The sequence below is a fragment of the Schistocerca cancellata genome, chromosome 1, assembly GCF_023864275.1.
Source record: "Schistocerca cancellata isolate TAMUIC-IGC-003103 chromosome 1, iqSchCanc2.1, whole genome shotgun sequence".
Classification (NCBI taxonomy): Eukaryota; Metazoa; Arthropoda; class Insecta; order Orthoptera; family Acrididae; genus Schistocerca; species Schistocerca cancellata.
Genome location: NC_064626.1, coordinates 684486814 through 684504370, shown reverse-complemented (window position 1 = coordinate 684504370; position 17557 = coordinate 684486814). Strand labels below are relative to the sequence as shown.

General features: G+C 44.1%; 1 protein-coding gene across 1 annotated transcript in view; it reads right to left on the bottom strand.

The window, feature by feature from the left end:
- The window catches only part of LOC126094579 (pancreatic triacylglycerol lipase-like), a 231009-nt gene that overhangs the window by 134782 nt on the left and 78670 nt on the right, over nt 1-17557 (bottom strand). The window contains exon 4 of the mRNA XM_049909084.1: nt 4607-4747. Coding sequence (XP_049765041.1) covers nt 4607-4747 — 141 coding nt within the window. The remainder of the gene's footprint in view (nt 1-4606; nt 4748-17557) is intronic.

Below are 17557 nucleotides of genomic sequence, written 5' to 3'. Positions count from 1 at the left end.
AAATGTCATAAAACGGCCCAGTTAACGGAGTTCGCGTAGGCGACTTATCTTTAATGAAAGGCTGTCGCCTTGACTGCTTTGGCTATCTGAACATGCTTTTCATTTGACCCAAATTCTCAACTTATTGCATACTAGTTAGTACTGTCCCTGTCCATTTTCCCTCTTTGCTCGTAGTATTTCCTGTATTCGGCCAAGGCGTTTGGACGCTATCGTGCGTCTATACTGACGATATCATAGCAGTCAAGGTTACAAACATACTACACATGGTGGTCAGAAAAATGCCGCAAAGCTTGTAGGATGTTGTGGGGAATGTTGTGCTGAAAAACAGTTGTTAAGAAAAAATTCGGTAAGTTGCGTTGTTATCGACTTCATGATCATCGACGTTAGCCAGTCAGGCCATTGTGCATGCAAAGTCAAGTGACCCACCAGATACAAATAGTCTCAGTTTTTCTCATGGCATAGAGGATGCCACATGAGACTGTTCAGCCTTTGGCGTGGGTTCGTTTGGTTGTTCAGATTTAGGAAACAAAACAAAGAACACGTTTGGTGATACTATCTCTGGAGGACTGCTTGAACTTGCACATACATCGGCCTCATTTTTCTAACTCCAGTGCCAGATAACTAGGAAACGGTGCAACTTGCCACATTATTTTCTTGCTCAGGACAACCTACCCTGCAAAACCCTTACAAGCTTTACAGACTGTTTCTGACCACCCTCTATATATGCCATGTGTTCTGTCACACATGTCGTCCTGAACTGTCAACAGCAGTATTGCAAAGCCAGCACCACCCCACTCTGCACTGTCGCCATATTCATTCCAGACGGAATGGGGCACCACCCCACTCTTCATGGTTATCAGATTTATAATCCCCCCCCCTTAACCTATTGTTCTGTTCCATGTTACACCTTTTCTTAGCTTTAACATATTGTTCAGTTCTCACCCCACTCCACATTTCCAAATTTATAATCCCCCTTAGCCTACTGGTCAGTTAAGTGGCTCTACATGTCACCACCTCACCCTCTTGGAAATTTCCAGCCTTCTCCCTCCCAGAAATCCTGAACAAGTCTTGATATCAAATTAATTGACTAACTATTTAAATTTATCGAAAATTAGTGGGAAATAGCTCTTCTGATTTACAACATCATGGATTTTCCTTGCACAGTTATGTCAAAATCATTACTGCCTGCGCTGGGATTCGGTCCCACAATGCTTCAGTTCTTCAGCCCTTCTGGAAATATTGACACACGTTTGATTAATATAAATGTCTCATCAAACTGAATGCAGTGTATGGAATACTGTTTATTTAAACAATTTGTGGAAATCAAGGTAGTGTGAGGAATATTTAATCAATTTGTAGCATTATTTTTCTGATCCCACGAAGAATCCTGTCAATATAAAACACTAGTCATTTTCATTTATTTCTGCAAATACAATACTTGTACTGCATCTGCACTGCAAGTGGGCCATGCCACACCACGTGCTTCAAAACTGTAGTCAAGCTACACACCAAAGAGCCATTCACTGGGCTCCACCAAACAAAAGCAGCTGGTACTGACATCTCTTTGATACCAGACTCACTTCCTACTTCTGCCCCCCCTCTCTCTCCTCTTCCCTCCCTCTCCCATCCATCCTCGTCCCTATCCCCTGTTACCCATCATGCATACGTGGTGATTATTGTTGGTACATATCTCAGTTCTCACTCTTCAATTGCTATGGAACAAAGGCATTCCAGAAGAATTAGGTAGCTTCTGTCATGTGCTACCAGAAACCACAATAATCTCTACTTTGTACTGGAAAAAGTAGGGGATACCTGGGAAAACGCCAGATCTTCGGAAAGCGTTGGGCTGCATATGTTTTGGAAACAGTTCCCTTACTCTGTCAAACTGACTGACTAATTAATTAAAATCTTTTTAAAGCACTATGGAACTGGTGACATTCGATGATGAGTCAAGTATCGGAAATACTTCCTCCTGACGACACTGGTACTGGAAATATCAATTTCCCACATAATTCTATATCCTCCCTACGACTCAATATGATCTTTTATTTAAAATCTTCTATACCCCTTACAGCTATGGATGCAATGAATTCACAAATGGCTCTGAGCACTATGGGACTTAACATCTGAGGTCATGAGTCCCCTAGAACTTAGAACAACTTAAACCTAACTAACCTAAGGACATCACACACATCCATGCCCGAGGCAGGATTCGAACCTGCGACTGTAGCGGTCGTGCGGTTCCAGACTGTAGCGCCTAGAACCGCTCGGCTACACCATCCGGCATGTATTCACAGTTTTCCATGTCAAATCTATACATCTATAAATCTATACATCCACCCACATCATTTTCTGTACAAGTGCCAGAACACTGACCACAGTAATTTCATGTTCCAACAAGATAACAATTCCAACTATCATTTACGTGTGTAGCATCTGGAAAAGCTGCAGTATGTCCACACCCACATCACCTATACTCAGGCCTCAGACCACTGAAGCTTTGCACTTGACATACACGTTTCAAGCCGTCATCTAATAGGTGGCCAAACCGCACAATAACCCTGGGTTCGGTGTGGGGCAGCGGTGGGGTGGGTGGACTGCTGTGACCTGTCGTGGGGTTGTAAACCACTGAGAGCTACGGTGGGACGAAGCCTTTCTGTTGGTTCTAGGTCCCCAGTTCAATACACAACACACAAGCTTTCTGTCTGACCCAAATTCTGAACTTAACATACATCATCAAGTAGCATCTCTGTCCATTTCCCTCATTTGCTCGCAGCATTTCCTGTACAACTGCAAGAGGTTCGCACCCTTGTGTGCATTTGCACTGAAGATATTTGCATTATATCTCCATGTACATACATACTCCGCAAGCCACCATACACTGCATCGTGAATGGTACCCTGTACCACTAGCAGGCATGCAGAAGCTGTCAGACTTGCAGATATTCTACACTCGTGTAGTGTCTGTTCTGTAGGACATGTCATGATACTAAAGTGAGTGTTCGTCGTGAACGTCACGCTGTTATTTACTAAATACTTTTAAAGGATAAGTAAGTGAGTTTTTGTAGTGATAGTGAATGTAAATATGTGACCCTTCTTTACAGATTCCAGCCTAGTATGAAAGCAGTACTTTTCAGCAGTTAGACCTAATTCCTTTATGGTCCAGTTGCGCATACAGTTGACCAGAATATGATAATTTTAAACTGTTACTCACACTTATCCATTATGAGAAATACAAATGTCTTGCATGTAGTGATTGTAGTGATCTTCAAATTCTTCTCGGCATGCACCTTACACAAAGCGCTGGTGCTTTCTGGGTGAGTGTGACAACATTGGCAGAAAAAGATGCTGTTAAGGGAAAAAATTGTCTCTTCGGTAAGGATTGCGGCATGGATAGAAGAATAAGATGAACGATTCTTTTGTTCACCCTACTGTTCTTTTGTTGACCCAGCTGCTAATTAAACTGGGTCTCTTCAAAAACTTTGTGAAAACAATGGGCAAAACTACACGCGGATGTATGAACTTGCGAGAGAATTTGGCAAGGATCAGAGAAGCAAATATGAAGGGAGAAACATTTCTAGGACTAAAAATTATAGATTTAATGTGTAATGAATATTTTATGTATTTGTTAAGTCATATTTAAAGAATGGCATAACTATCTTTGAAAAGTGTTTGCAAGAACCTTTTAGGCAACCACAAGGCAGAGAACTATCGCGATATTTTGCAAAAACTATTGAGATCATACTATCTTTGGGATGTAGTGCGTCATTTAAAATGCATTTCTGTATGATCATTTGGACCCATTACCAGGTACGCTTGGCGTCTTTATTGACGAACATATGGAGCGAGTTCGCCAGGGAATTTCTCAAATGGAAGAATGTGATCAAGGCAAGTGGAATACTACACTGTAGTCCGACTACCGCTGGTCCTGAGGAAGCGAATGTCCTGAGGCAAACAGTCGCATGAATACGCTAAGAAAATATTTTGAGGTATGATTCTTCACTTTCCCCTACTCCTGTTTTGCTCATTCCCTTGATTCGTTTGTGAACTGATGTCTTAAAAAAATGTATTCTTGCGTTATCGTGTCATTTTTCCAGATATCAGCAAATAGGCTTTATAGCATTGACAAAAACCATTATTATATTAAAACTGAAGCCGATACAAAAATTAGATTTGGATTCAGAGGCACATTATTTTTCCAGAAATGGTGCATATTATTCCTGTAACCAAGGAAAGATTTATTTTTGTTGGCCAGTGTGTTTCCACTTTGCAGTGGAATATGTACTGTTCTGAAACTTCCTCGCAGGTTAAAACAATGTGTTAGAACTGGAGTGATATCTCATTAGGTTATGGCGCAGCTCTTCTACGATGTTTCGAATGCAGGAGGGAGGCACTGGCGGAAGTTGTGAAGGCGGCTGGTGAGTCGTGATTGCATAGCTCAGTCGGTAGAGCATTTGCCCGCAGAAGACAAAGACTCCACGTTCGAGTCCTGTCCTGCAAGTAATTTTAATCTGCCAGGAAGTTTCAGATGTTTCGCGTTCCAGTCTTGGTTAACGTAAAGGTGCAAGTATTTCCGAGCAGAAAGAGTACTGAAGGCTATGGCTGACCGCGAGGTGGTTGATCAGGGCGGCTATCTCGAGCGCCACGACGCGGATGTCCTGCGTCGCCTGGAAGTAGTTGACCTCGCCGTCCCACTGCACGATGAACACGTTGCACGGCTCGCGCTTCAGGAACTCCACCGCCATCTCCTGCGGAAAGAAATAGCAGTCAACAGCTGTCAGTTTCACTACTCGTCATTCTTTCTCAGTTCATTACACATTGCTAACATAGGGGTTGAAACGGCGAAGACGGAAAGTACTAAAGCTTTCGTTATCAACCACAAAAATATTGTCTTCTCGTCTTTTCTGTTGAGAAATAACACTTTATCATGGCTTCTTTGAATATCGACAGACCCTCTTCCCTGATGTCATAGACCGTACGAATACCTCTGTTCCTCCCCTTGCTCCTAGCTTCCACTACTTGGGCCACACCCCACCATCTGCACTTAACACTCCCATCACAACACAGGACATCAGCCTCACCGCACTAAACGCAACACTGCTCCCGGCCACGACTGCGTTACCTACCGCCACCTCAAACACTGCCCTCCCTCCTTCCTTTCCCTCCTTGCCACCCTCTACAATGTCATCCTTGCCACTGGCTTCTATCCCGACCTGTGGAAAACCTCCCGTATCCTGATGTTCTCCAAACCCAACAAGCCTCCATCTGATGCCTCTTCCTATCGTCCTATCTGTCTCACATCGGTGTTCAGCAAGCTCTTGGAATCCATCCTTTCCCGGCGCATCCATCTCCACCTCCACCAAAACCACCTCCTCCCAAACACCCAATGTGGCTTTCGACCTTCCTTCTCTACTGATGACCAACTCCTCCGCCTCACTCATCTCCTCTCCCTCCAGCTTAACTCCCGTCGCTCCGCCATTTTTGTCTCACTTGACCTCGAAAAGGCCTACGACCGTGTCTGGCATCCCAGTCTCCTGTTTAAACTCCAAACCTACGCCCTTCCTATAAACTACATCCGTCTGATGGCCTCCTTCCTCTCCCACCGTCCCTCCTATGTTACCATCCATAATGCCAATTCCCACACCTTCTACCCCTCTGCAGGTGTGCCCCAGGGCTCTGTCCTCTCCCCTCTCCTCTACCTTCTGTACACGGCAGATATGCCCCAGCACCCCCCCCCCCTCCAGTACACCTCTTGCAATATGCTGATGACACCGCATTCCTCGCCCTCGCTCCTACCCTTCAACGGTCCCAACGCCTTCTCCAGAATCACCTTGACCTTTTTGCTGCATGGTGTAACCGGTGGCTCCTGAAACTCCTTCCAAGACCCAGGTAATCATCGTAGGTCGTACCACTCGCTCCTTCCGGCTCCTGGATTTCTCCCTTACTGTCTGCGCACGTCCTGTCTGCCTCACCCCCACCCTCACCTACCTTGGCCTCACCATTGACCGTCACCTCACCTGGATCCCCCATCTCTGCTCCATCCAATCCAAAGCCCACAACCGCCTCCGACTCCTCAAACTCCTCTCTGGCCGGACGTGGGCGTTGCACCCCTCTACCATCCTCCACACCTACAAATCCTTAATCCGTCCCATCCTCTGTCATGCCAGTCCTGCCTGGATATCTGCCCCCCCCCCCCAAATTCTATAAGTCCCTCCAAATCCTTGAGTGTCATGCACTCCGCCTCGCCTTCCGTATACGCCTCCCGTCCCCCACACGGATCCTCTATGATCTCATTCCTTTCCCCCATCTTCTCCTATTCCTCGAACATATCCGCATCCTCTACACCTCCCGCCGTCTTGAACCCCCTCACCCCCTGGCTCCTCCTCTCCTCTCCCATCCCCGCCCCCTGCCACGTCTTCACCGTTGTGTCCCCCCTACCCTCCATCTCTACACCCTACATCTCCTTTCCCAAGGTGGCTTCCATCAGCTCCCCCTCCCCATGATGCCCTCTCTCCCTCCATTTATCCTTCCTATCAACTCTGATCCTCAACCTCCCCTCCTTTCCTCCGTCCTTTCCCTGGGCTCCCTCTTCCTCCCCCCTTCCATCCTGTGTTTTCTCCCCGCCTATCATCTCCTTTCTCTCCCCTTCCCCCCGGGTCCTTTTGTACTCCCCTCCTCTGCCTTCCCCAATCCCAGGCCCGTCTGCTCAGCACCCCCACCCCTCTTATGGATCCTCCTCTTCCATTGGCTCATTTCCCCCCTCCCCCTTCACTTTTCCTCTCCTTCCCCCCCCTTTTTTCCCGTCATCTGACAGTTTCCCCCACCTGCTCTCGGGTGTGGTATGTCGTATTTGTGCCAACTTTTAGCATAGTGTTTAAGTGAGTGTTCGATGTTGTGCGTCCTTCCACAGTGTTGCGATCAGAAATCATGCTGTCGCTGGGTGTGCTTTTTATATCTCTTGCGACCAGAACCCAGACTGTCGCCGTGTTTTTTTTAATTGTCTGTCTATTGTTTTTCTCCTTCCTGTGTGTTTTATTAGCTTCATCGGCCCTGTGTTTTATGTTTTACGCTCCAGAATTTTCTGCCATTTTTACCTTTAAGTCACCGATTTTATCGCCAACTGATATTATTTTTTTATTACCTTCATCTTTTTAAAAAATTCTGTAGGCTGAAGAGCGGCGTAATAAGCTGCTGCCAGCCCGCCCCCTTTAGGGGGAATCGAAACCCAATAAAGGGAAAAAAATATACATATCGACAGTTCACGATCTGAAACTAAGCTGAACCACTCGCGTAAGTGAGAATTTGTGTAGGCTTAGATCCAAGTGGGACAGGAAATGGACGAACAAGCCTTGTTGTTGTTGTGGTCTTCAGTCCTGAGACTGCTTTGATGCACCTCTCCATGCTACTCTATCCCATGCAACCTTCTTCATCTCCCAGTACCTACTGCAGCCTACATCCTTCTGAATCTCCTTAGTGTATTCATCTCTTGGTCTCCCTCTTCGATTTTTACCCTCCACGCTGCCCTCCAATACTAAATTGGTGATCCCTCGATGTCTCAGAACATGTCCTACCAACCAATCCCATCTTCTAGTCAAGTTGTGCCACAAGCTCCTCTTCTCCCCAATTCTATTCAGTACCTCCTCATTAGTTATCTGATCTACCATCTAATCTTTAGCATTCTTCTGTAGCACCACATTTCGAAAGCTTCTATTCTCTTCTTGTCGAAACTATTTATCGTCAATGTTTCACTTCCATACATGGCTACACTCCATACAAATACTTTCAGAAATTACTTCCTGACGCTTAAATCTATACTCGATGTTAACAAATTTCTCTTTTTCAGAATCGCTTTCCTTGCCATTGCCAGTCTACATTTGATATCCTCTCTACTTCGACCAGCATCAGTTATTTTGCTCCCCAAATAGCAAAACTCCATTACTACATAAAGTGTCTCATTTCCTAATCTATTTCCCTCAGCATCGACTACATTCCATTAACCTCGTTATGCTTTTGTTGATGTTCATCTTATATCCTCCTTTCAAGGCGCTGTCCATTCCGTTCAACTGCTCTTCAAAGTCCTTTGCTGTATCTGACAGAATTACAATGTCATCGGCGAACCTCAAAGTTTTTATTTCTTCTCCATGGATTTTAATACCTACTCCAAACTTTTATTTTCTTTCCTTTACTGCTTGTTCAATATACACATTGAATAACATCGGAGAGAGGCTACAACCCTCCCTTACTTACTTCCCAACCACTGCTTCCCTCTCGTGCCCCTCGATTCATAACTTCCATCTGGTTTCTGTACAAATTGTAAACAGCCTTTCGCTCCCTGTATTTTACCCCTGCCACCTTTAGAATTTGAAAGAGAGTATTCCAGTCAACATTATCAAAAGCTTTCTCTAAGTCTACAAATGCTAGAAACGTAGGTTTGCCTTTCCTTAATCTTTCTTCTAAGATAAGTCGTAACGTCAGTATTGCCTCACGTGTTCCAACATTTCTACGGAATCCAAACTGATCTTCCCCGAGGTCGGCTTCTACCAGTTTTTCCATTCGACTGTAAAGAATTCGCGTTATTATTTTGCAGCTGTGACTTATTAAACTGATAGTTCGGTTATTTTCACATCTGTCAACGCCTGCTTTCTTTGGGTTTGGAATTATTATATTCTTCTTGAAGTCTGAGGGTATATCGCCTGTCTCATACATCTTGCTCACCAGATGGTAGAGTTTTGTCAGGACTGGCTCTTCCAAGGCCGTCAGTAGTTCCAATGGAATGTTGTCTACTCCCAGGACTTTGTTTCGACTCAGGTCTTTCAGTGCTCTGTCAAACTCTTCATGCAGTATCGTATCTCCCATTTCATCTTAACCTACATCCTCTTCCATTTCCATAATATTGTCCCCAAGTACATCACTCTTGTATAGACCCTCTATATACTCCTTCCTCCTTTCTGCTTTCCCTTCTTTGCTTAGAACTGGGTTTCCATCTGAGCTCTTGATATTCATACAAGTGGCTCTCTTTGCTCCAAAGGTCTCTTTAACTTTCCTGTAGGCAGTATCTATCTTACCCCTAGCCTCTACATCCTTACATTTGTCCTCTAGCCATCCCTGCTTACCCATTTTGCACTTCCTGTCGATCTCATTTTTGAGACGTTTGTATTCCTTTTTGCCTGCTTCATTTATTGCATTTTTATATTTTCTCCTTTCATCAATTAAATTCAATATTTCTTCTGTTACTCAAGGATTTCTACTAGCCCTCGTCTTTTTACCTACTTGATCCTCTGCTGCCTTCACTACTTCATCCCTCAGAGCTACCCATTCTTTTTCTACTGTATTTCTTTCCCCCATTCCTGTCAATTGCTACCCTATGCTCTGCCTAAAACTCTGCACAACCTCTAGTTTAGTCAGCTTATCCAGGTCCCATCTCCTTAAATTCCCACCTTTTTGCAGTTTCTTCAGTTTTAATCTACAGTAGTTCATAACCAATAGATTGTGGTCAGAGTCCACATCTGCCACTGGAAATGTCTTACAATTTAAAACCTGGTTCCTAAATCTCTGTCCTACCAGTATATAATCTATCTGATACCTTCTAGTATCTCCAGGATTCTTCCATGTGTACAGTCTTCTTTTATGATTCTTGAACCAAGTGTTAGCTATGATTAAGTTATGCTCTGTGCAAAATTCTACCAGATGGCTTCCTCTTTCATTTCTTACCCCTAATCCATATTCACCTACTATGTTTCGTTCTCTCCCTTTTCCTACTCTCGAATTCCAGTCACCCATGACTATTAAATTTTCGTCTCCCTTCACTACCTCAATAATTTCTTTTATCTCATCATACATTTCATTAATTTCTTCATCATCTGCAGAGCTAGTTGGCATATAAACGTGTACTACTGTAGTAGGCATGGTCTTCGTCTCTATCTTGGCCACAATAATGCGTTCATTATGCTGTTGGTAGTAGCTCACCCGTACTCCTATTTTTTATTCATTATTAAACCTACTACTGCATTACCCCTATTTGATTTTGTATTTATAACCCTGTATTCACCTGACCAAAAGTCTTGTTCTCCTGTCACCGAACTTCACTAATTCCCACTATATCTAACTTTAACCTATCCATTTCCCTTTTTAAATTTTCTAACCTATCTGCCCGATTAAGGGATCTGACATTCCACGCTCCGATCCGTAGAACATCAGTTTTCTTTCTCCTGATAACAACGTCCTCTTGAGTAGTCCCTGCCCGGAGATCCGAATGGGGGAGAATAAGCCTTACGAATCTAAAATAAACAGCTTTGAAGTGAATAGTGTGTTGCTCCACTCCATGTGGCATAGCATGCACGGATCCTCCGTGCTACACTTTCCATGAGGTGTCTGATAAGCTGCCTGCCCCATTCTTCGATGGTGACCTTGTTGCGTTCATCGAGTATGTGAGGAGGCTTCCTGTGACAATGCACTGCAGCTTTCAACTGGTCCAAAGAATACTCAGCAAGGTTAATTTTAGTAGTTCCATCTCGATGAATCCTGCCTCGTGCTAGAAAGTATTTACGCTGTGGGTACAGTTTGATCGTAAATTATCGCATAGAAAGACTAACCATCGCCGAAATGTGGACTGTAGCTTTGGACTGTAACTTGGAAGATCCTATCTCGATACTGCAGAGCCCTCAAATAATCATCGATATTGATGACAGTCGTCTGCCATCTGCACATAATATCAGAGAAAAACATGAAAGAACCAGAATTGGAATGAGATTTTCACTCTGCAGCGGTGTGCGCTGATATGAAACTTCCTGGCAGATTAAAACCGTATGCCGGGCCGAGACTCGAACACGGGACCTTTGCCTTTCACAGGCAAGTGCTCTGCCAACTGAGCTACCCAAGCACGACTCACGAATCCTCCTCACAGCTTGAGTTCTGCCAGTACCTCGCTCCCTACCTTCCAAACTTCACAGAAGCTCTTCTGCGAACCTTGCAGAATTAGCACTCCTGGAAGAAGGTAGGAAGCGAGGTACTGGCAGAATTGAAGCTGTGAGGTCCAGCCATAAGTGGTGCTTGGGTAGCTCAGTTGGCAGAGTACTTGCCCGCGAAAGGCAAAGGTCCCGAGTTCGAGTCTCGATCTGGCCCACAGTTTTAATCTGCCAGGAAGTTTCATGAAAGAACCATCTCCCACCCGAATCCATAGACTGTTGGCCTGACACTTTCATTGCTACTTGGCCCACTCAACAATCTTCTACAACAATCAACATCCATCTGAAAGATCTTGCCCTTATCAGTGAAGGCAATCCTGCACCGTTAATATAGTTCCATTCCAGGTATTTCCTTGCCCAACTACTTCGTTTATCATGGTGCTCGGAAATTTGTACTTTTGTTCATAGTGGTCGCCTACAAGCCAAAAAGGTCCTGTGGAGATGGATCCATACTCTCAAAGTCAACACATCCCTCACAGCTCAGATGCAGCAGTGAAATGTCATTCCACTGTAGACACTCATCACACTTCTAGTTAATAAGTTAATTAATTAAAATGATGAAGGAGAGAAATAACCTGGTGCAATAATGTGTAGAATTTTATTAGAGTAAGTTTGATGAAAACAGCATCGCCATGCACGTTGTAGATCATGGGATATTTCAGTTTTAATGAAGAACTGCAGTTAGAATCCTGGGGGCCGTGCGAGGCAGGTAGCTACCACAGTCGAATTGGTAGGGCTGGAGGACGCCCAAGGACTCCACGTCATCATGGCAGGCTTCAGAGCGCGGTTAAGGAAAGTTTTGAAGAACTGATGTAAGGATACAAAAACGCACAAACTAAAAGGAAGACAGTTTCCGAGGACAGATATCACTTGGAGTTCAGAAGATGGACGAGTCCAAGGAATGGACGACTGCGGAAAGAAAATACTCCAGCAATAAAACGCGTTTTCATAAGAATAATAATGAAGCGCATTTTTTATCAAAGATAGTTCCTAAAGTGTTACCACTGGAGGAACCGATTTAGGACTCTACAATTTTGGCAGAAAAGTAATTGATATAGTGGCTTGTCTGATGTCGATTCGAAAGTTAAAAGTATGACTGACAGACGATTGTGCTGAGTAGAGCATGTCGATATAACCGAGATCAGACCCATGTCAGATGAGAGTCCAACTTAGTTACATCATAAGCTTTGTATCTGTTTATTTCTTGTTAAATGAACAATGGCATACATTCACGTAGACAGTACTTTTAATAGATGTGCTGGTGACAATATCTACAAACCTCGATGTTTGTGGTTTAACTGAACAACTCTAATCGCGCGTCATACATCATCAGACAACCAACCGTCAGTAAGTGAGATGCAGCTAATTATTCATTTGTATACTGGTTCGATGCTGCTCTATATTGTCGACAATGGCCACGTAGTCAAGACTGGAGGGATTAGCGTAGTTTGTGTTCTGGACAAATCGTCTGCCTTATTGCCAGCAGATTCCAAAACTATCCTCATGCGTCGTGTTTATGTCCCTCGTGGCAGAAGAGCAAAGTGATGGTAATGTTAAGAGCGAGTAGGGTTTCGACACCGTTCCTCGCAAGCGTCTTCTAATCAAACAGCGTGCCTACGGAGTATCGCCTCAGTTGTGCGACTTGATTCGTGATTTCCTGTCAGAAAGCTCACAGTTCGTAGTAATAGACGGAAAGTCATCGAGTAAAACAGAAGTAATGTCCGGCGTTCCTCAAGGAAGTGTTATACGCCCTCTATTGTTCCTGAACTATATTATAGACACAGGAGACAATCTGAGTAGCCGTCTTAGATTGTTTGCAGATGATGCTATCATTTACCGTCTTTTAAAGTTATCATATGATCAAAACGACTTGCAAAATGATTTAGATAAGATATTTGTATGGTGCGAAAAGTGGCAGTTGACCCTGAATAAAGAAAAGTGCGAAGTTATTCACATGAGTACTAAAAGAAATCAGCTAAATTTCGATTACGCCATATGTCACACAAATCTTAGGGCTGTATATTCAACTAAATACTTAGGGATTACAATTATAAATGACCTAAATTGGAACGATCACATAGATATTATTGTGGGTAGAGCAAACCAAAGACTGCGATTCATTGACAGAACACTTAGAAGGTGCAACACTACGCTTGTCCTCCCTATTATGGAGTACTGCTGTGCGGTGTGGGATCCGCATCAGGTGGGACGGACGGATGACATCGAAAAACTACAAAGTAGTGCAGCTCGTTTTGTATTATAGCGAAATAGGGGAGATACGTGAATTGGAGTGGCAATCATTAAAACAAAGGCGTTTTTCGTTGGGACGGGATCTTCTCATGAAATTTCAATCACCAGTTTTCTCCTCCGATTGCGAAAACATTCTGTTGACACCCACCTACATTGGGAGAAATGATCATCACGATAAAATAAGAGAAATCAGGGCTCGCGCGGAAAAATTTAAGTGCTTGTTTTTCCCGCGTGCCGTTCGAGAGTGGAACGGTAGAGAGACAGCATGAAGGTGTTTATTGAACCCTCTGCCAGGCACTTTATTGTGAATAGCAGAGTAATCACGAAGATGTAGATGTAGCTAAATTCGGTAGGGTATAGTTGTTACGTCTGTAAGAATTAAGTTTCTGTCTCGTAACCTCCCTAAATTCTGATGAGTGCTAGTGTCTACTTTGCATTAATGCTGTAAATTCTGTACATCAAGTTAACTGGAAGACAAAGGGCCTTGGCAATGTGATGAATGTTATCATATTACGTTGTTTTTGTAGTTAGGAAGGTTCAGTTAGGTGCACAGACGGGTGTAGGGCTTAACTGCTGCTGCATCATAAGTAAGGACAAACGAGGGACGCGGTATCTAGTGGTAGGTCTGTATTGAGAAAAAATCCTGGTCAGCTGCTAGATCACTGCTTACCGCCACACGCAGGTTGTTCCATATTGTCTTGCAGAAGTGACGTGGAACTCCTTGAGTGCGAGGTCGCAGAGGGCCAAAGATGTTAATGGCATTCGACGCCTCACATATTGTCAACCATGCGAGAGCAATATTGGCTGCCAACGGCAAAAGGGGGCGTGACTGGGAGGGGGGGGAGGGTATTGAAGGGTGAGTACAGCATGAGGCTACCGAGTGTAGTTGAGTTGCTTAGTCGAAGTGTAACTCACAACAGTGTTACAGTGCTAGAAGTGCTGATACAAAGCAGAGCAATGACAACAATAAACAAAACAAACACTGCATTATATCTACACCAACACTTTTTGAAGTTGAAATTTCGTCAGAAGGGAACCCGAGGAATTTCGCAGAGTGAGAGAGAAGTGACAGATGAAATATTAGCGTTTCTGCAAGATGAGTCAGTGGAAAGTGGGGTGTCCTACACGCTCAACTGTACGGGCAACGTACCTGAGGAATACAATGCTGATGATACGTGCTTAAAAAGTGAAAGTGATACTGAAACAGGTGTCGAGCCATGTAGTTCATCGTATCGGAAAGGGAGCCACAATTCGCATCTCCAGTGAAACGTAGTGAAGGATAATCATTGTCCAGGGGTCGGCCGGTGTGGCCGAGCGGTTCTAGGCGCTACAGTCTGGAACCGCGCGACCACTACGGTCGCATGTTCGAATCCTGCCTCGGGCATGGATGTGTGTGATGTCCTTTGGTTAGTTCGGTTTAAGTAGTTCTAAGTTCTATGGGACTGATGACCACAGCAGTTAAGTCCCATAGTGCTCAGAGCCATTTGAACCATTGTCCAGGGAACGGGTACTAAACATAATTATGTTCATGAAAGATCATCTGGAGTATAGACAAAACACAGTTACGAACAGATTTAGAAGTCTGCACCAGTATGACCATGTAGCGCATAAGGAAAACTATGAATATTCAAGGGACGACCAGGCGCTCTTGTTACAGAAACTGGTGTTTGCGCATTTCGAGGATTGTCTATACAATTTGAAGGATGTGCTTGATAGTTAAGCACATCAAACTGCGCACAGCGTATATTACAATGACGTCAAGGGAAACCGTGGATGGTTGCATAACTTCAAACAGTGCTACAAAATGGTTCAAATGGCTCTGAGCACTATGCGACTTAACTTCTGAGGTCATCAGTCGCCTAGAACTTAGAACTGATTAAACCTAACTAACCTAAGGACATCACACACATCCATGCCCGAGGCAGGATTCGAACCTGCGACCGTAGCGGTCGCTCGGTTCCAGACTGTAGCTCCCAGAACCGCACGGCCACTCCGGCCGACCAGTGCTACAGAATTGGAAGACATAAGATAACGAAATTTCAAACAAAGCATCATCTTGACGATGCTCAACAAACTGCGGAATCGGCTAGAAAATTTGCACATGAGATCAACTAACTCATTACATCGTTCAGTAAGGAAATTGTTTCCAACTCCGACCAATCAGGATTTAAAGATGAAATGCAAATGAAAGGAAATTAGGGGTATCAAGAGAGGTGTATCAAAATCAAGTAACATCTGTACCTTACCACACGCGTATAGAATTATGCCATCTGTTAATCTGCATGGCAAATTAGCTGCAAAGCTATTTTTTGTGCTATGAGAAGTTGGGGGTGCTCTGTCCCCTACGATTCCTTCTCGTGTGCGTGATCCAGCAAAGGCAACAGGGAATATTTACGTCGTAGCAAGCAAGAGTGCGAAAACGGGCGTAAGAGAACTACAACTATGGTATGAGCACTGCTCTTCACCAATAAGTGGTAAAAATAACTTGCTCTTGCTTGATTCCTAGGCTACGTATAAAAATCGTACTCCTTTCGATCAAATTATCCCTCTTCAAAAGCGTGTAACATCGCAGTTCACACCATCTGGACCATTGGACAAATTCAGCCTCTGTATGTTTCTTCTGTGCCTATAAAATTCTGCATCCACACCTTACAGAATATCCAGTTTCGCATTCGGTTGCATGCCATCACATTCCATGAGTTCCCATCACCCCCGTACACCAATATCATTCTGCATGCACTCTTTAAGTGTGTTTACCTAACTGAACGTCCTGCACTGTTTGTAACTACCAAGGGCTCCGCCTACGAGCTTGATGGTGCGAACCTTTGTGATCACTGTGGCACGTCCTTTTTCATTCGGTGTTCAGGGTGCAAGTTAATGGTTTGATTTGAACATTTCTTGAATGTTGACGATTTACATTTTGCGAAGTGTAATACATACATCCCATAGATGGTTAATCTCTGCACATTCCGGACACATTTTTCGTCGCCCTACTCATGCACATCGTGAGTCATTAGCAGCTAATATTTTTCCTGTCACAACTGTTATAACAAAACTTTCAGATGACCCCTACTAAAGCCTGAGTCTGCAACCTCGGACCCAAAGGGTTCCTTTTGAGTGTTTGGCTGGTCCTGCCTCTTAGTGTAAAATGATGGATTTAAATTGCCAGAACGAAGCATCCGAGGAGGTTTGTGCAAGGCTAGTTTTATTTTTATTAGTGTCAAATTGGTAAACCGTAATAAACTGCGGGGAAATCAACCATGTTTCACGGTAGGCTTCTAAAAGGCAGTGCGCAGTTGTATTGAATTCTCTTTAGACTGCGTACAAATCATAAGTTCTAGAGAGCGGTCATCAGTCGGTGTCGTTAGTCACGGACAACCGCTATGAGTGTACTCCTATTCGGAGGGTAATTACCAGTGCGGACAATCCTTCTTGCCGTCAAATGACAATGTGTGGTAAATGTATGCTTGAAACGACACTTCGAAGGATGTTGGTTGATCGAACAGTGGACGCAAGTTACGTTGGTCCGTTTATTATGGAGACAAAGCGCGATCTGTTCAACTGCTTTGAGAATGTAGATCTAATTTTACATCCATTACAGACGTGATTCCGCGTAGTTATTATAAAAGATGTTGAGAAAGTTTACAATAACAAACACAAGCTATGCATTTACAAAGTGTAAAACTCTTTCAGTAGTTTATAACCTGTAGCTATACTGTAGCCATTACGCAGCCATAATGCAGCCGTAAAATAATTCTACCCACGCATAGAGAAAATACACTACTGGCCATTAAAATTGCTACACCAAGAAGATGACGTGCTACAGACGCGAAATTTAACCGACAGGAAGAAGATGCTGTGATACGGAAATGATTAGCTTTTCAGAGCATTCACACAACGTTGGCGCCGGTGGCAACACCTAGAAAGTGCTGACATGAGGAAAGTTTCCAGCCGATTTCTCATACATTAACAGCAACTGACCGGTGTTACCTGGTGAAACGTTGTTGTGATGCCTCGTGTAAGGAGGAGAAATGCGTATCATCACGTTTCCGACTTTGATAAAGGTTACCCTTGACGCTGCATCACAGACAGGAGCGCCTGCGATGGTGTACTCAACGACGAACCTGGGTACACGAATGGCAAAACGTCATTTTTTTCGGATGAAGCCAGGTTCTGTTTATAGGATCATGATGCTCGCATCCGTGTTTGGCGACATCGCGGTGAACGCACATTGGAAGCGTGTATTCGTCATCGCCATACTGGCGTATCACCCGGCGTGATGGTATGGGGTGCCATTGGTTACACGTCTCGGTCAGCTCTTGTTAGCATTGAGGCACTTTGAAC